The 26,358-nt window shown below is 40.9% G+C and overlaps 1 protein-coding gene across 4 annotated transcripts in view; it reads right to left on the bottom strand.

Moving 5' to 3' along the window:
• LOC117404294 (uncharacterized) overlaps positions 1-20,415 on the bottom strand; it is a 29,683-nt gene extending 9,268 nt beyond the window's left edge. Inside the window, exons 1-5 of one of the 4 annotated variants that reach the window (XM_034915003.2) lie at positions 15,624-15,696; positions 14,303-14,529; positions 2,633-2,698; positions 1,743-1,802; positions 1,471-1,551 (exon numbers count right to left, since the gene is read on the bottom strand). In XM_034915003.2, the coding sequence (XP_034770894.2) occupies positions 1,471-1,551; positions 1,743-1,802; positions 2,633-2,698; positions 14,303-14,324 (229 nt within the window). In that variant the 5' untranslated portion in view covers positions 14,325-14,529; positions 15,624-15,696. Of the gene's footprint in view, positions 1-1,470; positions 1,552-1,742; positions 1,803-2,632; positions 2,699-14,302; positions 14,530-15,623; positions 15,755-20,172 lie in introns of those variants that run through there. The other 3 variants (XM_034915002.2, XM_059017474.1, XM_059017473.1) reach the window with 3 other exon arrangements.
• Positions 20,416-26,358: the final 5,943 nt, after the last annotated feature.

The following is a 26,358-nucleotide window of genomic DNA, read 5'->3' as shown; positions in this document are numbered from 1 at the left end:
CAGGACCGACCTGATCCCGAGGTGGAAGCCATGGGCGCTGATTTTTTAGCTCACTCCCATGACTTCTGACTCGAGCAAGGGTGTCACGACGCGCTGGGCTGGCTCTTTGACCAAGCCCCTGTGATCAATTGTTGGGTGGTTGAGCCCCAACGCGCCGCCACGTACCCTCACTTTAAAATTAATCGGGATTTGTATTGTATGGAAAAATTACCCCAGACGGGGGAACTGCGTCACCAGTTGTTGATTCCTCCTTTTTAAGGAGGATTTATTGCAGTTGGCTCGCGCTGTTCCTCTGTCTGGTCATTTGGGAAGGGACAAGACCAAAGTGAGGCTTGTGACATGGTTCTATTAGCTGGGGATGGGTGGTGATTTTATAGTTATGCTAGAGCATTCTACATTCCTGTTTATTCTGTTATAAAAGTAAAAAAATATTATTGGATCTTTGTAAGTCTGAGTAAAAAGGGAGCTGGGTTGGGGTCACGCTGACCAAAAAACACCTGTGAAATGAGCTAAGTTTGTCTTTGTCTGAGCTACTGGTGCCAAAGTTTATAACCTTCAAGAGAAAAGCAGAAATGAGAATCTCATTTAATAAACTCAAATGTTCACAATCAAGTTTCTTATTTATCTTGATCTGAAAGTAGTCTTTAGGCTAAACACGTGTATTCTAGAATAATTCAAACAGACTATAAATGTAAATGTTTTACTTTAACAGAAGAACTGTTAAGTTTGAAAATAAGAGAATATTGTGCAGAAATTAACTTAAAGTAAAAACTTCAGTCAAAGCATAATAGTTCCAGTCTGTGCCAAGCATATTGTAGGATCTACCAAAGAGAATGAATTTTTTTCTCTCGGGAAGGCATGCGGGTGTACGATTTTTTAATGGACCGGTGATGAGATTCTAAGGGGGAGGATCTGTAATAGGGGAGACCTGTGCAGGCTATCAGGTGCATACATGATCCTGCAAGTGGAGGTCGGGAGCCCCATGGGATCCGCCTGACAATCATGGCAATAACACAGAAAGGTTGGGTGAGGGTGTGTCGCATCTCCCTCTCTCTGAGTGGTCGGGAGGCAAGTCTTGGGAAGTCAATCGACCAATAAAAATGATGCTTTGCTGTTCCTTCGCTCATGCTCTTCTAGGAGAAACGACAGCAGGATCTCTGTTCGCAAACCTGGATTAAAAACATAACAGAACGGCAGTGTGTCTGGAGTGAGAGAAAGGGGCAAGCAAGTCTGGCTGAGGAAGACAGCCAATACAAAGAATTAGTGCTTTATCACGTACCCCTAGTTAGACGTTATTAGCTGAACTGGGGAATCCTGGGCAACCCCGTGAGTGATAGTGAGGGAATAGCAAAGCATAACTGAAGCCCGAGTCGCCCCGGACAGCTGCAAGTAGCAGCACCTTTTGTAATACAGACATGGTCCCTGGCAGATTCATCTTTTTGCAGAGATTCAAACCCGGCTCCTGCCTACCTTTCAGTTTTGCTTGGTCGTGATCTCTGTGGTGTTTCACACAACTCTCAATTTGCTTGCTGCATCTCTTCTGTAAACAGGCTGGAGAAGAAAACAAACTTTTAAACTCATCCAGTTAATGCCAAAATAGCATTGAATTGTTTAAGACCCTGCCCAGGACAGGAGGGAGCACTCTTTTCTGAAGGGAGTGAGAGGGGGAACAGTTCAGTCTCCAGACCTCAAGCTTGCCCTGGGCTAGAGGGAGCACCTTCCCAGAAAATCTGATTCTTTACCTGCTGTATGTCTGTTAAGGCCCTTGAACATAATCTCTCCGTTCTCTGAAGAACTGACATCTGAAAATAAGAGAAAGCACAAGGTTCAATGCGGGTGTATGAGAAAGACGTTCACACACTTCAGCAGAGAAAAGAGAAAATGGCAGCTCAGGTTGTGCTGTCTGCTAATTAAGGGGATGGCTGTGTAACATACATTTTACTTATTTAAAGAGGAAAAAGAATAAGATAACACAAAAGGTAAATGTTCCTTTAAGAGAATCCATTGGTTTCTAGTACTTTTCCACATTCTCCTCTTGTCTGACAGCAGGTATGGTGTTTGGAGGAAGAACTTGTTTTTTCCAGTTTTCACCTTGTTAAAATGCCATCAGTCAGCTGTGTATAGAGGCTAGCTTTCAAACAAACACAGAGTGGGGTTTCTGGACTCTCTGTTCCTTTCTTAAAATGTAAAAGTACAATTACAAGCCTGTTATGTAAAAACTAAAACTTAACTATTTAGCTAAATAGTTTGCTGAGCCTATTTTTTGGTTGTTCAATCGGGATGTTCTTTGGAAGGGGCTAAATGTGACTATTTGCTAATTAACGTTCCTTGCATATACAGGTATGGTATATATGATGTGTTCCTTCTTTGTGTAAACTGTTTGCTGTTATTCAGTTATATAAGGAAGAAGTCAACGTTAATTTGTTCTCTTTTGAGCTGTCTGCTGGTGGAAGGATTTAAGTCTTTGCAATATATTGGTGTTAAGACCTGTGTTTGTCTGGTACAATACATCTGCTTGTTTGTTTAGTGAACATTCTGTGTCCTGAACTTGTTTCTTTGGATTTTGCTGATGACTACGCTATTGTTGATTCCCTGATTGTTACAGCTGCTCCAATTGCTTCTCTGCACTCACCTCTACTTAGCACAATGAGGAGGGCTGCATACACTGTTGCTCTCAGCACAATCATGCTTTCACTCTCTATAGTGGAGAAAAAAAATATATAATTAATGCTTTGTTAAATCTAGTGTTTTTGTGTAAAAGTGCCAAATTAGCAAGCTACCGGCCTCTGGAGGCCAATGCAACATTTCCTCTGGAATCCCGAGCAAAGACTGGCAACTTCACACAGCCAGGAACCTACACTGACTTCATGACCCTCTGCACACCAAGCATCTGCACTTTTTAAAGGGAGACACTTAGGAACAGCGTTCCCTCTAAACTTTTTAGTTACAGAGAAACTTGCTGTTTTGACTGAGAAAGGGTAAATCATCAGTGATTAACTTTCAGCAACGCATCAACTGTTTAATTTATTATTTTTATGGCATTACACAATTTTTAAACAATGTTCGAAAACAGCCAATAAAATTACCTGAAGGAGAGTTTACCAATGGAATGACTAGGAGAGTTGTCCAATTGAATGACAATAATCTGAGAGATACACCTATTCTCAAATGTTATAAAAAAATGCTTGCAAATCAGTCTCTCAATGGAAGAACAATCTCTCTCTCTCAAGAAATATCTCAACACAACTTCTCTGAGCTCTCTTTCAAAGGAAATATCTCTCCAAGTTAGGGATGTCATGATATACCGGGTTTACGGTAAACCACGGTATAAACTGCCACGGTTTTGAAACTGCAACCATTTTTCTATATCATGATGCCACAAGGCTGGCTGAGTGGTGATGTCAGACCCAGGAAAGGAAACACACACAGGACGATGAAATGAAAAGATAAAGGCGCTTGCTTCAGCTGGTTTATTAGAAATAAAAGGTTTGAACAAAACACAACACAGGACACTGCACTTGACGCCAAAATAAACAGACACATAACTAAAACGAACAGACACTTACACACAGGGACGAACACTAAACAAACAAGTACCGTGCTGGTCCTCCAGCACGACGTAACAATTGGTTCTTTACTTTTTTTAATTTACTCTTATCACTCTCTCCTGTTCTTTCGCCCTGAACACACAACCCTGAGTGAGTAAAACGTGCATCTATATATACTGTTGTGCTGGGATTCAATTACTAATTAATTATTTACTTGAATCCCAGCACGTGAACTAATTCTGTGCAACCCCATGCTCACATATAATTACATACTTTAAATGCACGTGAAGTGAAGTGCAATCCCCGTGCCTAAATACAATTATACATTTTAAACACTTTTGCTCATTACTCACATTATATCCCGTCTACTAACCACAATGCACCAACATTTACACACTACATACAACATTTAACACAACAATGCACACAGGGGCAGGGCACATTGCCACACATGATTACCGAGTTCATGGTATCGGCGCGTATTTCTATTCAACGTTTGTCCAGCGGTGAGCTGCACCGGCATTTTGGAGTTTTGTTTGTTTGTTTCCCGATAATTTTAGTTTATGAAGACAGTGATGCAGCAACTGTTTCAGCCAATTGCCATGCGGGTGTTGGCATTTAGCATTTCAACCAATTGGCATACATCTCTAACTTATAGAACTCCACATTTAAAACAATCTAGAATAAAAATATTTTCTTATGTTGTCGTAGCAGTAGTAGCGGAGAGACTCGGGGCTCCGGCAGCATGTGCATAAACTCTAGGATTACAGTACAGCGTAAACTCCAAGAAAGTAGTTTCAACACTAATTTGAAGAAGATATAGAAATGTGTGTTTTTATTTATTTCACGCCTCTTAATGCAGTGGTTTCATTTGCATGGTAGTTTCTATACTGTCATTTATAAATTCAAGCTGCGTAATTTGTCCCAGTGCTAAACAAAACATTGCATGTTCGGTTTTGCCAAGATCGTACTGTATTGCCTCTGCATCAAAAGGAAAATACAGCTGCATAAGTATTATACTTTTCTACCACATAATATAGTCTTAAAAAATCATGTGAGATAATTGTGAATTTTCTTTTATGCAGATCTAGACAATGTCTGACTGCCTAATAAACATTGCTGATTTAAAATGTATATCTTCATATCTGCAACATGTCTGCCATTCTGCTCCGTTTAACTCAGATACTGTAATAAAATAAGTATGCAGTCATGTTGCTGTTAACAGTACACTGACTAGCAAACTTCCTTCTTGTTAAAATAACTTGCTGTACATTAACATATTTGTAAATTTATTTACACTTTCAATATTCTATTATGTATGTAGGTGTATGCAAATTTATTAAAACAAACCCCTGCCTCTGTAATTTGATTTGTTGTACAATGTATAGCCCCTTTTTCATTTGCAAATGGAGATTTCAAAGCCAGGCCATTAGTGTGGTATAATTAAATTCAGACATTCTGCTTTAATATTTTGTTTTTCAAATTGATGGAAACTTTTTATTTTCTCAACAAGTTTTGTAGCAGAAATCTGACTACAGCAATTTAACATTCCTTTGCGGTCCATTGTCGGACCTGGTCCGACATTGCAATTTTTCCTATCAGGTCCATTGTCGGACCCTGTCCGGCATCATTTTAAAAACGCAAAAAACGGGTTTCTATTCGTTTTTTCAGCGGAAAAAGCCGAGAAAACCATTCTGTTGCCGAGTGGGAGCGACAGGAGCCGAGACAAGCCGAAAAAAAAGGCGTATCTCATGAATAAGCATACATGCCCCTGGCATTACAATAGGGGCGGGTATAAGGACACAAGCGATGTGATACCACACCAGCGCACAGAGGCTATCACGGACATTTGCAGAGCTTTTTTGAGATGTTATAGTAATAAAATAATGACTTGGATTGCATTATTGAGGAGTTTGGTGATAAAACAAGTGATCATGAGATTATCGATAAAAAAATACTTTTAAACAGCGCGTCTAAAATTAACTGCGCGTGTGAAAGTAAATTGGACCTGACGCGCCTGACGCACACTTAATAAATGGACTGCAAAGGGTTAAGATTTGTTTTAACACTTTCAAGTATTTTTTTTTGTTAAAAAATGACTTGACCACAGTGTATTTCTTTAAATAGCCATTTAAAAACAGATTACAAAAAATGACATTATATCGCAGTACGACGATACCATGGTATATTTTTTGACGGTTACCATACCGTCAAGATTTTATACCGTAACATCCCTACTCCAAGTACTCTGTCCAAGGACAACTAAAAAGACAATACTACTCTTAGAAAAGTTACACAGAAACATCTAAGTGTGTACAATTGGATTGAATCTCTGAAGACTCAACATTATAACTTCAAGGAACTAAAACACAGCTGATGAAAATTACTTCTTCAAGAAATTATTTTAGTTCAAAAGATTACTAAAAAGACTTTATAGTTACTAAATCTACTCGAATTGGCATTTTCTTGCTATAAGTATCATCTTAAGTACACAGGAATTGTGACTTTGTTGCATCATGGGATATGGAGTCCTAAAGAAAAAGCCATCTTGTTTTTCTTCAGAAATCCTTTAACTGAAGAGGACTACAAACTGAAGACAGGTTTCTAAAATTTCCATGGTGTATAAATCGATTGTATGATTAATTCTGTTTAAACTGGTGTGATAGAGAGTGAATGAATCTGAATCAACAATCTCCCTCTCGACTTGTGAGGGCACTGTACAATAGGAACTGCGTGCTTCGTACAGAATGGTTGGGCAGTTCATTCCAGGGTCAGTCGGAAGCCGGCCATTCAGGAAGGGGACGATGTTACGGTACTACCAGGGATTATCGCCCTAGTACGGTGAGTGAAGTGTCAGTCATGAACTGGAGGAGATGTGATTGAACTAGCTATCGGAAGGGGCGGGGCTGAGGGTTCTTTAGGGGGATGTGACGCCATAATCGGTTCCTTTGTTGTGGTTAATGGGAGGAAACGAAGACGGAGAAAACAGTGAGTGGATTGTTTGTTCAAATAACGGTGTATCACTGTCTTTGCCAGATGGCTATTATACATAACATATTATACATATCCGGGAGCTGCCGCTTCAAGCCAACCATAAGCCCGGACTGCACTGCACCTGTACACCAGCAAGCACCCCTGGTGGTGTACCCGGCTTTCACAAAAATAGAAGCACCATTGCACAGATTATTAATCAGAACAGTGACCACCGGGAAGAAGACAGCCCCAGTTACTTGGACCACAGAGTGTCAACGGGCTTTAGAATAATTAAAGAAAGCATTACTCAAATACCCTATCTAGCCTATGCAGTCTTTGCCCAGCTGTTCCGGCTACATACAGATGCAAGCCTAAGTGGGTTGGGGGCTGTTCTGGCCCAAGAACAAGACAGGAAAGAATGTGTGATTGTGTCTCCATGTGACCAAACAAAATTATCAAGATTACAGATTTCAAATTAGAATTGTTGCAGTTTGTGGCAATGTGTGTATTTTTGTGTTTTATGTTGTATGTTGCGTGTTGCGTGTGTTAATTTGGTGTATTGTAGTTGCTGCACGGGATATAAATGGGTGTGTGTGTAGCACAAGTTATTTAAAATGTATAATTATTTTTAGGCACAGGGATTGCACTTCACTTCACGTGCATTTAAAGTATTTAAAATGTGAGCACGGGGTTGCACAGAATTAGTTCACTTGCTGGGATTCAAGTGAATAATTAATTAGTAATTGAATCCTGGCACAAAAGTATATATAGATGCACAAAGCACTCACTCTGGGTTGTGTGTTCGGTGAGTAGTGAATGGGAGAGAGAGGAGGAGAAATAAACTTAAAAGATTAACAATTGCTCTTGTGTGCTGGTAGAACCAGCATGGTACTTGTTTGTTTTTTACTCACTGTGTTTGTTTGTCTGTTAGTCCATCATCTGTTTAAGTGTTAGTCTGTTTTGTTTATCTATTTATTTTGGCGTAAAGTGCCGTGTCCTGTCTTCTGTTTTGTTCAACCTTTTTATTTTCTGTGTGTTAATAAAACACTGAGCGCAGCAGCGACTCAGATAAACTACCAACTACTGTCTGTCTGTGTACTCCTTTCTGGTCTGACATGACCACTAAAGCCAGCTTGTCACAGAGTTAAAGTGAGCTATCACCAAAAACTTCAAGGATTACTAGTGGGGGGTAAAATTAATCTACTGGTTCAATGGAGATTGCTAAATTGGGAGCAACCGAACAAAGATGGGCTGCCCAATTAATCAATTTCCAGTTTGACATAAAGTACTGGCCTGGAGCAGAATATCTTAACATGGATATATATCTTCTTTACCGGAAGAAACAATGACTCCAATGTGTGCTTGTGACAAAAATACAATGAGTCTTGGTTGTAAATCTCCCTCCTGATCTGTGAGGGCGCTATGCAGCGAGAACAGAGTTCTTTGGATGGGCTGGTCTGACAGTTCTTTCGCTGGGTCGGGAAGTCGGCCATTCTGGATGAAGGCGAGACTCCGTTGCAAGAAGAAGGGAAACGACGTGGCAGCCACAGATTGGAGAGGCAGTTGCACTCGTTTACCAAGCGGTCATGTGTGACGGCATAAAAGGGGACGGAGAATCACAATCTGTTCCTTTGCTTGGTTTGTGGTTTTTAAACCTAGAAGGATGATGAGAGACCCCAGAGACTGTAACAGTATCGTGGTGTTTTTGTTTGTTTGTTCTGTGTGTTAGTAATTGTCTTGTTTGTAAATCACCAGACAGCTAACATGATTCTGGAGCTGTAGTCTTGGGTCAGCACAAAGCCGGAACAGCACTTCACCACTGTCATGAAATAAATTGTATTACCCACCATGAGCACTACTGCACGCACCCAGGAGTGGTGATTGTGTTAATATATTGTGGGACGGATATTTGTGTTTATTATTTGGGACTGAAACCCTGTTGTTATATGCTCTGTGCACTACACATTGACCAAGAGAAATCGTGTTTGTGAACGCCAGGAAAAGACAGAGCACCTTTTGTTTGTTAATTTAGTTTTGTGTTTAGCATTTATTCCAGTTTGATTGGAAAATGAAATGTTCTACCCACAAATGAGTTGACCCGCGGAAGAGTCGTGATTCGTTAATGCTTGCTGAATGTGGTGAGAACAAAGCAAGTTTGTGTAGTTGAGAAAGTATATGGTTAAATTGACTTTTGTAATATATTGGCTCTCTGTTTTTCCCTCGTGTTGGGCCACTATTTATTGTTTATGGGCTAATTGATTTTATGATGTATCTATTTTAGTTAATTAAAACCTGTAAATTGTATTTTAATCATTGTATTAATTGTGTTTGTGGATTTTAAAACATATGTTTTGTCTGGGAGTTAATGGAGTGTGAGCTTTGTCTGTAGGATCTATCTTATAGTTATTCTTTACGGTGCTGTCATTTCATATATAGTCTATTTGTAAATTTGTGAACTTTTTCATTAATCTATCTCAACCATTCTGCCCTGTGCTGCTAATATTTTGGTTTTTCTTTCTGCAAATTGTTGATTTATATTTTGTGTTCATGGTGTTAAGTTATATGGGATTTTTCTTTATTTTGATTGTTTTGATTTGTTAAATAGTTCTTTTTATTTTGTTTACACTGTGTTGTGATACTATCGGGAAAGTGTGTCATTGAGTTGATTGGGCTGTTTACTCTTTATTTTTGTTCTATATTGTATTAATGTGTTAAGTGAAGTATCGCTTAGAATCCGTTATTGACATTGTCTCCTATCTTTCCCCATCCTTTCAGTTTTTTTAAATGGTATATTTTTCTTATTAAATATATAATTGATTGAACTATCCTTGTTTGCATATTTGTCCTATCTGAGATTGGCTGTCCAATTAAAAGGAGCCTGGCCCTGGGGATTACAACTGTATTGAAATATTAATGCTGTTAAACCTATAAAGGCACTGGAAACACCCAGACTGCCTATTAGCTGGGATCCAAAGTGGCTTGCAACCAATCGATCCATTATTAAGCATTTAATAAACCGAAGGAGTACTAATACTGCTCTGATTCTAAAACTTCAAATTAAATGAGTCTGTGTGATTTTCTTGCACAGTGCATGAACAAAACCACTTACAGGAGTTTCAAATATCTCTGTCCTCCTTAAACATCTCCCTGAGTTTAAGAGTGTGCTCAGAGCATATATATATACTGTATATATATATATATATATATATATATATATATATATATATATATATATATATATATATATATATAAAGAGTATGTTCAAACCTGCCAGTATCGTGTTCATCTTCTGTGCAGAGTATTTTGCGCTGATTATTAACAGTTTGCCCCTTTATTGCACAGAATGGCCAGTTTGAAATCAACATTATGTTATTCTCACCTAGCGTATTATTATAACAGTGCAATAGTGTTGTTATTAAGAGGCTGGCAGAGGCTTGTTTAAACTCGATTTTGAGGAGTATGTTTTCTCTGCCGTTTCAAAACGGATTCGGACGACATTTTATATGCTCCGTGTGTCCCTGTGACGGAGAATTTTTGGTCCAAGTGTCGGGAAATCTGTGCATAGTTTTTAAGTTACAGAATCACGAAAAAAATTTTTGACAAATTAGTCTGAGGTTTTTTCCCCCTAAAATAACTCAAAAACGGCTGCGTGTTTAAACACCATATATCTGGCAGGCAGATAGTACTCATTGGCTAGGAGTATTTAGTGAGTTATTTAAATTTATTGTTGCTAACTGATAAGTTACACATGCGTAGTCAGGCTCAACCACCAAGATAAGTTAGTGGGTATTTGTCAGTTTAATAATTCTCTGTGGGTAATTTAATTTGAATTCCTTAGGTCAATTATGTCTTGTGGTTCTTGTGGATCCTGACTTTATCCATTAAATATTTCAGTTTTTTTTAATGCTTCTGACCTTAACTCAGTCTGTGAAGCTAAACCGCGGATGCAGTACCATGATTGACAGTGCTATCCTCTCAACTCAACTCTGCAACTCTCTATATGGTGATCTCCCTGCACGCACTATAAACCATAAAAGTAGGAGGCTGTGTGGTCCAGTGGTTAAATAAAAGGGCTTGTAACCAGGAGGTCCCCGGTTCAAATCCCACCTCAGCCACTGACTCATTGTGTGACCCTGAGCAAGTCACTTACCTCCTTGTGCTCCGTCTTTGGGGTGAGACATAATTGTAAGTGACTCTGCAGGTGATGCATAGTTCACACACCCTAGTCTCTGTAATTCACCTTGGATAAAGGCGTCTGCTAAATAAATAAACAAACCGACTGCAGCTAGTTCAGACTGCCGCTGCCAGGATCTTTACCAGACGTAAAAAATGTGATCACATCACCCCCCGTCTTGCCCAGCTGCACTGGCTACCTGTAAAGTTCAGGATTATTTTCAAAACTCTCCTGCTCACCTACAATGCCCTTCATCACACAGGTCCCGAGTACCTCCTCAACCTGCTGACCCGCTGTGTCCCTGCCCGCAAGCTGAGGTCCTCCGACTCTGGCCTGCTTGTTCTCCCCAGGCACAAGTGCACCACACTTGGAGAATGCTCGTTTAGCTTCATGGCTCCGACTCTCTGGAACTCTCTCCCAGCTATGGTGCATGATGCTCCCACCGTCGCTCGCTTTAAATCAACTCTCAAGACCCACTTGTTCTCTCTTGCTTTCCATCCTCTTTAACCTTGATATCTGTTTTTAGCTGTTGTGGTGTTGCTACTTTTTTCTCTCTCGTATTCACAATGTTTAGAATTCTTACATCCTAGCCCTATATTTAATGTATTATGCATTGTTTTTAACTGTATTTCATGTATTTTGCATTGTTTTTCACTGTATTTCATGTATTCTGCATTTGTTACTCTATTTCATGTATTCTGCATTGTTTTTAACTGTATTTCACGTATTATGCATTTTTCACTGTATTTATTGTATTTTTTTACACTGTATCTTGTAAAGCGCATTGTGATGGTGGTCCACGATGAAAGGCGCTACATAAAATAAAGACTAATTGATTGATCTCCAATGGGGACTCCAGAAGTTGATAAATTAACTTCTTTATTTACAGCCATAAATATTATTTACAGCCAAGATACTAGTCAGTATATATTTAGTTTATATGCATTACATACACTTTCAAACATAAGCACAACAGATCTATATTCGTAATACTAATATATTGCGTACAATAGCGTATTACAAACAATATAATGTGCATGAGAATGAATATTACCAAGTGTTTGAGGGTTTGTTTCCGAACTCACAAATCATGTAATAAATTGCTCACAAACAATTATGGATTTGCAGCATTTGACTGATCATTTATGTTCAGAACCCTCCTTCCGTGTGAACTGTGATGCACAATCCATACAGTATAGTTGTGAATACACACAATACACACAGTATAGTTGTGAATACACTAGGGGAGCTACATTTGAACAAAAAAAAAAAGTAAACGCAGTGCTTTTTTTTTTTTTGTATGTGATTTACCCCAGCGTTTTGTTTCCATGTTGAAATCCCTAGTTAACGGAGTTACAAGTATCTGGGAGATCCTGTTTTTCATGATTATTAGGCTGTTATCTTGTTTATATTAAGCGATGAAATGATTGAATAGATTGTATGGAAATGTGTCATTCTCCTCCTAATGATGCAATTTGAATCAATGTACATTTTAAACAAGTTATAAATATAAATACATTTATGAATATATTAATGTTGTTATTAATACTCAATCAGATAGCTAGCCTAATATAAACATAACTAAAGTATTTATGTTTTTAAAAAAATATAAAAAATGTAATACCCTAACAAAAATACCTTCTTTTATGTATGAGAAGTCTATGTATATGTGTATGTAAAATGTGGTCCTACTTGAGAATGTTTATTACAAGGAGATCATTTATCTTATACAAAAAACTAAGAGTTGCACCACAATTAAAAATAAATGAATAAATAGCAAACCAAAAACTTCCTTTCTCACAAGGCTTTCCAGCACACACTGCTTAACTGGTACAGGAGGTGGGTTCACTTCAGACAACATGTGGAGTCAGCAGTGGGTTGCAGAGGATTTAAAGGTTCTCTGAAACAGCCTAATAGAGGTCCTTTACAAGTGTCACTGTCATGAACGGAGAAGAAAGATCTATAAAGTTCATGGATTGATTTGTTAGAAACTGCTTGTGTAACATATTATTTGTCTCATTAATATGGAGCCCCTAGAGGGACGTGGTGTAAATTAAAAAGGGAGGCCACTATCTCACACACACGACTTACTATCTCGTGAGCATGAGCCATTAAAGTAAGTGATAAAATGGCTTGGATATATTAAGTGCTGTGATTGGCTTAACAAGATCGCATGACACTATGACATCATAGACCAACTTACTTACCTGATCTATTAATATTACTGCACCTTAATAGTAACAATTATCTAAACAGTGTTTCTGTAGGTAAAAATGTCAACATACAACTGAAACAGCATTTAAATCACCCAACAAACAAATGTTTATTCTTTCATCTCTGTCACTAAGAATTACAGAAAAATGGCAAATATACTGTGGTATTTAATAGAACAAAGAAAACTCTGAGTAGCAGTAACACTTTATTCAAAAGCCATCTGAGAAATCACCATGCAAGTCTCACTCAGCATGTCATATATATGCAGCAGCGGCATCTACTTATTAAACTAAATATCACCTCATAAAACTGACTAGTGAGTATGAGATGTTTAAATTACACACAACAGATACAACTCACCACTACCCTCCCATTTCAGGAACCTATTTAAAACAAAATTAAAATCTCTCCTGCTCTCTGCTGACACAACCGTTGGGCTTTTAAACAAGGTCGGCGCCGCGGACAGGAAGGACTGCGGCACTGCACAAACTGACACGGAAGTCGTTTAGTCCACATGTCATCTAATGCTGGTTTAAAATTTAGGGAAGGATGACGGTTACTGGCCATCGATGTGGAAAGAGCCTCTGAAATTATTGGTCAGCTTCTCTTGAACATCGCAAAAACTGAGTAGGATCATTTCCTACACACACAAAAAAAAACACTCAGAGACTCCTCCCTTGATGACAAGTGCCAGTGTAGTGTTTGGCTGTTCCGTGAATCCTCCCTCAGATATGGGAAATCAGTCTGCTTTCAATTCACAAATGCCAGTTAATCTAGAAAATGTTATAATAAATGGGAATGTTCAATGTAATGTTTATGGCAAATAAAGTAAAGAATATATGTATTCAGTTTTTTTTAGTGGAAGGATACATAATACATTCCTAATTTTTTCCTTAAAAAAGCTAGTTTGTGTAATTATTAAAAAAAAATAGCCATTTTATAAGCGAAATAACCCACTCCATGGGGTAAGAATTGTCTTACACCCTGTTGTGGGTTATTTCTTACTCGTGTGCATGAGTGATTATGTCCTGCACATGAGATAGTAAGTCATGCGCATGACATAGTAGTCTCCCATTTGAATTTTTACACCATGTACCTTTACGGGTTCCCTACATTACTATGCCACACATACAACACATTTGTTTTCCAGCATATCAAACAAGCTTTTGTGTCCTTCATAAAAAAACAAAATCCTCAAAAAAGAAAGAAAAAAGCTGATATGATTTTGACATTTATAAATATCTGTATACTTGCAAAAGCACACAATAAATAACTAGTCTCACTGCACATGTGTTAATATTCCAACTATTCTAATTAGTTTTTCCAATTCACATATAATTCTATGACAACATGAAAACAAGCATGGTTGTTCTGGTTTAGACCAGACCTCACCTGCCCACTGGTGAATACTCATGTTGTCTGAAGTGGACCCACCTTCTGCATCAGTTAAGCAGTGTGTGCTGGAAAGCCTGGTCAGAACATGGGTGAAGTAAGAGCGCAGTGGTAATTTCTTGAAATTGTGTTTCAGTTTTTTTTTTTCTTGTGCAGTGGTTTGCTGTGTCTAAAGTTTCAATTTGATTATTAGTTTCTGTTCTCACATCATGCTTCAGTCTTGGTTTCTTTTCAGGGTTGCCAGGTATGTGGTAGAGATGAGAAGATATGTAATAAAAATAAATAGAAAAATAAACGCTTTTCCAAGAAAATCATGTTTGGTCACTGCTATATTGTAATCATAGCTAAAAAAAATAAACCACAGCACCATTGATCTGAACTTAGGGGGGGGGGGGGATTTGGGGGGGGAAATGAAGCAAATTGGGTGAAAAACAACTGTTTTATTAGCACTTTTAACAAGCAGAATCACAACTTTTTTTTTTTTTTTTTAAATCAAACAAAATATGGAACACTGAAGAGAACTATCTACAATTTTACATTCTCAGGCCATGTCCCATTGCTTTTTGTTCCACTCTGTAAAGCAGTTCCTGTCTGGCACATGAACAATGGATACAATCCTATCTCTCTCGCTCTCAAACTCCCTCCCTCTCTCAAGCCTGCAGCTTCTCTCTAGCGCCCTATCTCTCACTGAACTATGTATGTGGTTGTTGCTGGTATTGCTGGAAAGATGAGATTCTAAGCTTTCCAATGATACTGCCCCTTTCCATCTTGCTGCTACAATGACAGAGCGATCGACTGAAAACAAAACCTAAACTGTGAAGTTCTGCAGAAGCACAAATACAAACGAGCATTAAAAAAAAAGTTCAAAAAAATGCAACCTGCAGCATTAAAACAAATAAAACAACTCTGACAAACAACAAGACCAATTCCACTGATAATACAATGATAGGGATCCATTCCTAAATACCTCCCAATGTAACCATTCCCTCCAATGAGGCAGGTGCCACCACATAAATAATATTGAAAAAACAAAAAATGCATATCATATTTTCAAGCAGAAAATATTTTGAGCACATAAGATTTTATTTTAAAATCAGAAAAAAATTTGGAGAGCACGTAATATGAAATAAAATAAAACGCCCCCTCTTCTGCCTTGCTGTTAAAAACCCCATTTTAAAATGAAATCATACTAACCTGCCCAAAATATAGCTTTGTATGAATATTTTAAATTGTATAAAATACCTCTCTGGGAATACACCAGAAATAAATCAAATGTCTAAAAAGACTAAACAATTGAAACCCAGAATCACAGTTCACGCACCTTGCTTTCCTGACCTCTCGAGCTCTTGAATTTGTGCTTCAGTTGTGTGTTTCTTGTGCAGTGGTTTTGTCTCTAAAGGTCTATTTATGCTCTTCTCCACAGTTTCAATTTGATTATTAGTTTCTGTTCTCACATCATGCTTCAGTTGTGGTTTCTGTTCAGGGTTGCCAGGTTTCCATCAGCAAAAAAAAAACCTGGAGCTTTAACTCTTAACACTCAGCACTATTTCTGCCTGTTTTTCATTATTTTCATTGATGTATGTGTACCTACTGGATAGTTTGTGCTGCATGCATGTAACTTGTATCAGATGAAAGGCCACAAAATGTCCTTTCATAGTATGTAAGTTTCAACAGGATCAAGCAAACTATATCTGGTAGAGATGAGAATATATGTAATAAAAAAATAAAAATAAAACGCTTTTCCAAAAAAATCATGTTTAGTCACTGCTATATTGTAATCATAGAAATGAAGCAAATTGGGTGAAAAACAACTGTTTTATTAGCACTTTTAACAAGCAAGCAGAATCACAACTTTTTTTTTTTTTTTAAATAAAGCAAAATATGGAACACTGAAGAGAACTATCTACAATTGTACATTCTCAGGCCATGTCCCATTGCTTTTTGTTCCACTCTGTAAAGCAGTTCCTGTCTGGCACATGAACAATGGATAAAATCCTATCTCTCTCGCTCTCAAGCTCCCTTCCTGTCTCAAGCCTGCAGCTTCTCTCTAGCGGGCTATCTCTCACTGAACTATGTATGTGGTTATTGCTGGTATTGTTGCAGTGGTGACTGTTATTTTTACCCTCACAGCTTGCTGTGGTGTGAGAGTGTATTTTTTTCTTTACTGTCTTGCAGTTTTAAAATAAATAATAATAATAAAAAAATAATAATACAAGCGTGATTCTTCCACCGGGACCCAGGTCTGCTCTGCCCCATTGTTGAGTGGTATCCACCGGCTTGTTTCAGCCCGCCTACTCGGCACGCTTGGTCACCGGCCTGGCGTGCTGAATGTGTTTCACCCATAGCTGAATTGCTGTGTGTGTAAGCCTCTATTTTTACCTGTTACTGCCTTTGCAGTTAAAATAAATCAATAAAAAAGCAGTACACTTTCCTTCCTATCTAACAAGCCACAGCTCCTTGAGCCTGTGCTCCACTCTGGCATACAGTACGTGTACGCTTTCCTGATTGCCTACTTCAGCCACTCGAGCCTGTGTATCCACCCCGGTGTATGCTATGCGCTACCCCGGGTCTTGTTGACTTCACGCGGTTAAGGCTAGGCTCCTCTCAGTGCTTTGGCGCCCTCGGTGTTTAGATTCTCCATGCCTCGGTGTTTAGCGCCATAGCATGTCAATAACACCTGCACTTGGTGCCCCGATCCCTTGGTGCACCAGTACTGTATTCTACCTCACTCAGTGTCCTTGATGCTTCTGCACCCTTAGTGCCTGAGTGCTTCAATACACAGGTCTACACCCTCCGGTGTTTAAACAATGCCCTTGGGGCTGTGCAGACATCAAGCACGGCTAAATTCCATGCTTGCACGTCCTGCACAACGTCCCCTGCTAGCACGACTAAGCCGTATGCGGCGCTGGGAGCCCCTGGCCAGGCAGCAGGTTGAAGCCCTTACCCTGGCCCCAGCTCAGCCGATAACGCCGGCCCCGGAGCTGACCCCGCCTGCACCGGTGGTCGCTCCGGATGTTCCTGAACTGGATGTCAGCATTGCTGAGGAGGACCATGATGCGACTTTGATCACTGCCTCATGGGAAGGTGGCTCCTTCCTTCCGAAGCAGCCCCTACCTCCCCTGACCATTCCTTTGGTCCAGCTGTTGAGAAAAGGCGTCTCGGCAGGTAGCCTCAATTCTCCCCTCCTGTAATCTGGTATGGGAGAGAACGAGATGCTGGCGTCCGCCATACTCACCAGCTGTCCGGCCGGGCGAATGCTTTATCACAGTGGACCGAAAGGACGCGTATTTCCACGTTCCTATCCATCCAGAACACAGGAAATATCTCTGCTTCACCTTTCAGGGGAGCATCTTTGAGTTTTCCATGCTGCCATTCGGCCTCTCCTTAGCCCCCAGCACACTTTCAAAGTGCATGGATGCCATCCTAGCTCCCTTGAGGCTGCAAGGGATCAGGGTAACGAACTACCTGGACGACTGGTTGATTTGTTCCCAGTCCCAGGAAGGAACAGTGCACCACACAGCGATTGTGACACAGCATCTGTCGAGGCTGGGTCTCACCCTCAACAATGCAAAAAGCCAATTAATACCGGTGCAGAGTATGGTCTACGTGGGTCTCCGGCTGGATTCCCTTATGATGCGAGCCTACCTGTCGGACAAGAGAGTAGCTGCCATTCGCAACTGCCTGGTCCTGTTCAACAAGGGTTCACAGTACAATTGGTGTTGTGCCAAAAATTACTCCGTCTGATGGCCGCACCTTCATCAGCTATCCAACTGGGGTTACTTCACATGCGCCCACTTCAAACGTGGCTCAATGCCTTTTGGCTACACCCCAAGCGTGACAGACACCGTAGGCTGACAGAATCTCGCCTGTGTTATTATTATTATTATTATTATTATTTATTTCTTAGCTGACGCCCTTATCCAGGGCGACTTACAATTGTTACAAGATATCACATTATTTTTACATACAATTACCCATTTATACAGTTGGGTTTTTACTGGAGCAATCTAGGTAAAGTACCTTGCTCAAGGGTGCAGCAGCAGCGTCCCCACCGGGATTTGAACCCACGACCCTCCGGTCAAGAGTCCAGAGCCCTAACCACTACTCCACACTGCTGCCCCTTGTTGGAAAGCGCTACGCTGGTAGAGGCAAGCCCCTCACCTGAGCGAAGGCGTAAGGATGGGAGTTATTTACAACCGTCAAGTGGTGATGACAGATGCATCCAACTCCAGTTGGGGGCGGTGCGGGCAGGCAGAGGAGTCAGCAGATCCTGGTCGGGTTGCTGGACATCCCTGCACATAAACACACTAGAGCTGAAAGCAGTTCACCTCGCGCTACAACATTTCCTCCCTGTGCTCTGCAACCAGCATGTCCTTATCCACATGGACAACATGTCAGTGATTGCGTACATGAACCATCAGGGATGGCTTCGGTCCCTGGGGTTACACCACATAGCCTTTCAGATACTGATCTTGGCACAGAGGCACTTCCTGTCTCTCCAAGCTGTACATCTCTCAGGAGTGGTGAACTGGGCAACATACCTCCTCTCGAGGGATGGTCCTCACCCGTCAGAATGGCGACTGCACCCTCAGGTGGTGCAGCGCATTTGGGAGCACTTTGGGGAAGCCCAGGTTGATCTCATTGCCCCCAGTGGTTTTCTCTCCGCAGATGCAGCGGTCCACTAGGTGTCGACGCTCTAGCTCACGAATGGCCCAAAACGCTTTTGTACACTTTCCCGCTGTTCCCTGCCTTCCTCGAGAAAGTCAGGAGAGACGAGGCGACAGTTATCCTGGTGGCCCCCAGATGGCCCAGGAGAATCTGGTTTTTGAACCTCTGCCAGCTGCTGAGAGGCCAACCCTGGGGGATCCTGCCAAGCATGGATGTCCTCAGCCAGGCAAAAGGCAACCTCTGACACCCAGAACCATGCAGACTCCAGCTGTGGGTCTGGCCCTTGAATGGGAGAGTCTGTCCACCTTAGGACTCTAAGACACAGTAGTCGGTACATTGCAGAATGCTACGGCTTCTTCCACAAGAGCGTGGTACACCTACAAGTGGAAATATTAAAAAAATTGGTGCATGGCCAGAGGCCATGATCTTGTGTATTGACCTATAGCAATTATTTTTCAGTTTATGCAAGATCTGCTAGAATGGTTAATCAATAGTAGTATAGTAGTATTTTATTAAGTACACAAATAATTAACAGAAATCAGAAAAGTCTAAAGTAAATCTCTTAGTCTCTAAGCACAAACAAAACTCTCACTGCATTAACTTGATTAGCAGGAAATTGAAATATGACACTGCCTGTCTCCTCACACACCAGCAGCAGCTTGAACAGCAAGCAGGCTGTGACGTAGCTAGTCACTCGCTCACACACACACACCCACATCCAAGCACAGAGTACATCTGAGATGATGCAGACAATCTTAGAATATATCACATTAAGCTTATTAATGGCATATAGATTAAGTATATGGCAAATTTACTTTTAAAGAAATTCTTCGTACAACAATATGAGGTAGATTATTATTATTATCATTATTATTATTATTATTATTATTATTATTATTATTATTATTATTATTATTATTATTATTATTATTTATTTCTTAGCAGACGCCCTTATCCCGGGCGACTTACAATCATAAGCAAATACATTAAGTGTTACATTACTTATAGTTACTTCATCAAGTTTCACTTGCAAACTAAATAATTAACAGTTCAATTCTATGTGAATGTGTTACAATTAATTAATTTAGTTCCATGAAAGGAAAATGCAACTGGAATTTTACTCAAAGGTTCCTTGAAGCTTAGACTTTTGGTCCGCTGTTTTGGAAACTCAATCTGTTGAAATGTCCAGTACAAAAACTCACCTCTCCGCAACAAAGTCTTCAATCCCACATTGGATCAAACTCGGCAACCAAGCTTTCAATTCTCGATAGAATCAACAAACAGCTGCAACAAAGTCTTCAGTCCTCGGTATAGGTTCCACAACAGCGCCCTTCCGCTCTGTCCTCTTCACTGAATCTTTTAGCTACGCAGGTAGCAGGGCACAGTTTCTTTTGGATACTGTGGTTTTAGGTGTAAAGCAGACCTAGACTGGTTTGTCTGATAACAGTCTCTGTAAGTTTTACGGCAGTCCTCCAGTATCTCTCTATGAAGACAGCTTTCCTATTAGCTATGACATCCGCTAAATGGGTCAGTGAGCTACAGGCACTGTCAGTGCACAGTTCCTGTATGTGTATTTGGGACAATGGAAACAGGGTGTCGTTGCGTATGAACCCTGTTTTCCTCTCCAAGGTGATTACAGCTTTTCACTTGAATCAGTAAGTGGAACTAGAGGCTTTCCTTCCCCCTCCCTTCGCGGAGGAGTCAGATAGGAGATTAAATTCCCTCTGCCCAGTTCAGGTATTGAGATGTTATGTGGACAGAATGAGAGCGCTGCGTCAGTCTGACCAGCTCTTCATCTGACATGGTGAACAGACCCGAGGTCAAGTCCTCTATAAGCAGCTACTGTCCCATTGGATTGTGGACACGGTTTCGACAGCGTATACTAGGAGGAGGGCTGAGCACTCTACCAGAGGTGTGGCTTCGTCATTTACCCTCTTCAGAGGTGCCTCATTGACCGGTATTTGTACTGTGGCTAACTGGGCTACTTCACATACATTTACCAGGTTCTACAGACTTACTGTCGCAGATCCCTCTATGCCTTCAATAGGCACCTCAGGAGGCGGGACCGAGGACGTCACTCCACGGAGGGGCCTATCGGCAGCTTTGATATAAAATGCTCATCAAATACCTGACAAGCAGACATATCCCAAAAGTATGGTTTGGTGGTCATCTTCTCTTTTAGGGAACAGGGGTTACATCCGTAACCTATCGTTTACTCAAGTAAAATAAACTTAGCGAATGGAAACCCAAAAAAGCATTTTACACAAGACATTTTTCTCGAGCAAATGTCTCGAGATAAAAAAAAACATGCATGGAAACTCCACCAATGACACGACGCGTGATCTTTATTCTGTTTCCACCAAGATCACCTCAAACAACGAAATGGACATTGATCAATATGGAGATCGAGAGATTCGCCTGTAACGGAACTCCCAGAGGCTATACTGCAGAACTTGTCTATTGCCACATTATTATTTTGTTTTCATGTGTATTGAATATGTAGACCCACACATCCAGACTTTTTTTCTTAATTTTAAGGTATTTATCGTGCTTTTTTATCGTGAGCGCTATCATCAAACCATATAATATTTTATATGTATCACATCACGTAATGCTAAACACCATACTGGAGACTGATGTTGTTTTAAGATGTTCCTCACATTAAAACATGGAGGCAAAGGAGGAAAGTGACCTTTCAAAATCAGCAACATGGTACACGTGAACCTACATAGGAATTTATTTTTAAAAAAATGATGATAGATACCAAGTTAATTTCTGCAAATGTTCACTTTTAATGGCACTGCTATTGGGTATATTTCATTTTCGGCTTGTATACACAATCCTCTTGTCCTTTTTTTAAAGCATATAAAAAACAAAAACAATTAATGTCATGTTCAGAGCTGGTGTTTACTTCTTTGAAAGAACTTAAACTGTTTGTCAAATGGAGATGAACTTTGCACCGAGTCACACAAAAGGGATATTGAGGGCATTGTGCTTTTTTCTTTCTCCACTAGATGTCATTCTTCTCTCATTTATAACGTCTTTATTTCTGTTTAATTAATCAAGAAACAGATGCAAGTCTTACAGTTTTTTAATCTGAATCACATTTGCCAATGCTATAAATTAATTCGTCATGGAGGGTGTCTCTTCCTGTAAAGTAGATATCACGTGCAGCTGATCCTACCTATGAAAAGAGATACTCATTTATAAGTGAAAATGTTTTGTGCAAACAGGAAGATTGCACTCAGGTGCTACTATTCCATATTAAAGTGTGTGTGTGTGTTACAATTTTTATGTGTTCTGTGCACGGGATAACATCGGTACACAGGATAGGATGTACTGCAATAATGATGATTCATCTTGTGTGATTTATGAAACAATTATCAAGACATTTAACACAAACTCCAACACAGGTAGCATTTTAACAATTTGTGTGTTTAATGCATCCATCTACAATTCTCTTAACACAATTGCTTTGCTAATGTTACTGTGTAGCTGATTCCTCATCAACATACATACAACATTGGCTTTAAAAGTAGCCTTTAGTTCCCTTGAGTGGTTGATGGCTATCCTGGAGGAATTTGGTAAGGTCTCGGGATACAGTCTTAATATAGAAAAAACTGAAATTGTATCATATAACTTCCACCCATCAGTCCAATTGAAAGAAAAATATAATCTGAAATGGCAGTCAACATCTATTAAATACTTGGGAGTCCACCTACCAAAAGACCACTCAAAGTTATTTAATCTAAATTATAACCCCTTGACCTCTAGAATTAAAGAGGATATTTCAAGGTGGAAGATGCTTCCTTTGTCTTTGAGTTCTAGAGTGGAGGCTATTAAATTAATGTTTTGCCGAGGCTACTGTACCTATTTCAAACACTGACTATAGAGGTCTCGTTAGGAAAGTTTAATGATTGGGATAGACTCATTTCAAGGTTTATTTGGAGTGGCAAACAGCCAAGAGTCAGATTTAAAACCCTTCAGTTATCCTAAGAAAGGGGTGGTCTAGCATTGCCTTGTCTCCAGTCTTATTATTGTGCTGCTCAGCTGAGGCCTCTGGTATGTTGGTGTAAACCTAGGTATGTTGCAAGATGGAAGGATATAGAAACCTCAATTATACATAGATTCCCAATACAAGCAGTTCTGGGGGATAAATCATTGATAAAGGATCTAAATAAAACTCAAGTGCCATGGGTCATAATGCCTGTTAAATTATGGTTTAAGCTTATAAAGAAATACCACCTGGAGACGGATGTGGCATTGCTAAAATGGATTGCTTATGATCCAGATTTCTACCCTGCTCAGCTTGACCAGAGAATTAAATCCTGGACTGCGGGAGGTATTACTGCAATATGCACAATGATGCGGCAGGGTCAGATGTAGAGTTTTGAAGAGCTGACAGGGAAGTTTAATTTGGAAAGACAGGATTTTTTTAGATACCTCCAAATACGTCACTATTTAGGCAACCATTTAAAATCTAGAAGAATAGGGTCTACTAATGACATTCTTGATAAATTCATTACTGCCTATCAACAAAGCAATCAGAAGAAAATTCTATCTAAATTATACAACAGCATTCGAGACAATAAACAAGAATCAACAATATATATAAGCTAACTGGGAAAAAGAAAACAATATTGTAATATCTGTTGAACAATGGGAAGGAATATGTAAATTTCAACAGAGCTCCACTAATTCACAAATTTGGAGAGAATTTGGCTGGAAAAACATAACTCATTTTTTATTAGTCCCAAAATACAAGCACTACAAAAAGACAAAACATCACAGTGTTGGAGACTTTGTGGAGAACAAGTAGCGACTCATACACATATTTTCTGGTCCTGCCCAAAGATGCAGCAGTTTTGGCACTTCTTAAATGTAGCTTTTAAAAAATGAACACATTCTGATGTACCATTTGATTTTTTGTCAATGTATTTGGGAAGTTTCCTCAGTGAGGTATTTGAGAATAGAATGAGATCCATCCTGGGTATTCTTCTGGTGGCCAGTAAAAAAGATATCACAAGAAAATGGCTTGCTCAAGAGCCTCCAACATATAAGCAATGGATTGACATTGTAAACAAAATCTATTTAATGGAAAAATGAACCTTTCGTCTCAGACTACAATCAGACAAATTTATGAGACACTGGGTTAGCATTGTAACTACTTTAAGGTCTGATTTTATTCCACAAACACCCATATACAGTGAATTTTACATTTCTATGTATTTACTTTTCTTCTCTTAAATGCTAGCACTAGGTTATAGTTCTACTCTCTTTATAACCAAAAAACAAGTGAGAGGTTAATGTGTATTTCAGTCTATGTAATTTATATATGTGTACCTTTTTATTGTAATAAATAAAAAAAATTAAAAATAAGAAGCCTTTAGTTAAATATTTCTGGGGCATGTCCATTATCTGGAGAACGCAACCATTATTCCACATCATTGAATTGAAAGAAACGGTAGTTCCTCGCGCCAAGTTCACAGCATAGTGCAAGAACTGCCTGACTCTTTACAGCAAGGATAGTTTACGTGTTTTCAGGTGATTGGCGCATGTCACAAAGACGGCCAGAGTGGGTGGCGTCAGACCAGAGAGGAATACACAGACAGTGACGGTGGTTGTGATGAGCTGAGTGCAATGGCTGCACTCAGCGTTTATTAACAAATAAAAAGGTTTAACAGTACAAAACAGGACACGGCACTGGTAGCCAAAAGAAACATATAAACAAAACGGACTAAACACTTAACAAACGGTGCACGGAGAGACAAACAAACACGGTGAGTACAAACACTTATAGATTATTATTTTACTTTACGTTTCTCCTTCTCTCTCTCTCTCACCCGTTCTCCACTCTCGAACACCCAACCCTGAGTGCAAGAAATGTGCGTCTATATATACTATTGTGCTGGGATTCAATTACTAATTAATTATTCACTTGAATCCCAGCACGTGAATTAATTCTGTGCAACCCCGTGCTCACATATTACATTTAACCAGCACGTGAAGTGATTTGTGCTCTCCTCGTGCCTAAATACAAATCTACACTTTCTAAATACACGTGAAACACAGACCCGTTTATATCCCGTGTACCAATCTATACACCAACATTTACACACGCAACATACAACACATAACACAAATGCACACAGGGGCGGGGTGCTTTGCCACATATACCCCCCCTTGTGCGCAGCACACATGGCCTCAACGGCCACCTCCCCCCTTAAAAATCCAGCAGTCCAGGACAAAGTCTCGGGCTGGGAAGGGAGGCTTCAGTGGGCCCATGGCTGGCCATGCTGTCAGCACCCCTGCCGGTAGTGGCACAGCTGACAGCCTGTTGGTCCCGTCCTGCAGCGAAAAAGCTGCGGGGGCAGGTGGTCCCTCGACCTCCCCCTTCTTCGTAGCCGGCAGCTCCCTCCTGTGGGGCTCCGGCCACAAGAACTCCTGCAGCGAAACTGCTGCTGGGGAAAGTGGTCTCCAGACCTCGTCCCCCTTCTTTGTAGCCGGTAGCTCCCTTTGGTGGGGCTCCGACCACAGTACTGCCGGCAGCGAAACTGCTGCAGTGGGAGCAGGTCTCCTGACCTCCCCCACGATCTCCGGCAGCAAAACTGCTGCTGGGGTTGGTGGTCTCCAGACCTCCTCCCCCTTCTTCGTGGCCGGCAGCTCCCCTTTCTGGGGCTCCGGCCACCGTACTCCCTGCGGAGGTACGGGCAGCAGAGGCAGCTCCTGCTCCTCTGCTCCGGGCGGTGGCGGAGGCAGAGGCAGCTCCAGCTCCTCTGCTCCTGGCGGAGGCAGAGGTAGCTCCAGCTCCTCTGCTCCTGGCGGTGGTGGAGGCAGAGGCAGCTCCAGCTCCTCTGCTCCTGGCGGTGGTGGAGGCAGAGGCAGCTCCAGCTCCTCTGCTCCTGGCGGTGGTGGAGGCAGAGGCAGCTCCAACTCCTCTGCTCCTGGCGGTGGTGGAACCAGCAGGTATTCACCCTCTGCTGGTGGAGGTGGGAGGGGCCAGCAGTCCTCCCACTGCGGTGGAGGTGGAACCAGCAGGTATTCACCCTCTGCTGGTGGAGGTGGGAGGGGCAAGCAGTCCTCCCACTGCGGTGGAGGTGGAACCAGCAGGCATTCACCCTCTGCTGGTGGAGGTGGGACCAGCAGGTATTCACCCTCTGCTGGCAGCTTGGGTCCTAGGGCTGTGGAAGCCCCGACTTCCCTCTCTTCGGGCTGTGGACGCACCGACTCCTCCCTTTTGGGCTGTGGACGCCCCGACTCCTCCCTGTTGGGCTGTGGACGCCCCGACTCCTCCCTGTTGGGCTGTGGACGCACCGACTCCTCCCTTTTGGGCTGTGGACGTTCGGGCTCCCCCCACTCAGGCGTAGGACGTTCGGGCTCCTCCCACT

The sequence above is a fragment of the Acipenser ruthenus genome, chromosome 56 (assembly GCF_902713425.1).
Source record: "Acipenser ruthenus chromosome 56, fAciRut3.2 maternal haplotype, whole genome shotgun sequence".
In the NCBI taxonomy this organism is placed as follows: Eukaryota; Metazoa; Chordata; class Actinopteri; order Acipenseriformes; family Acipenseridae; genus Acipenser; species Acipenser ruthenus.
Note: the sequence above shows the minus strand (reverse complement) of the source record. Positions and strands in the feature narration are given on the sequence as shown.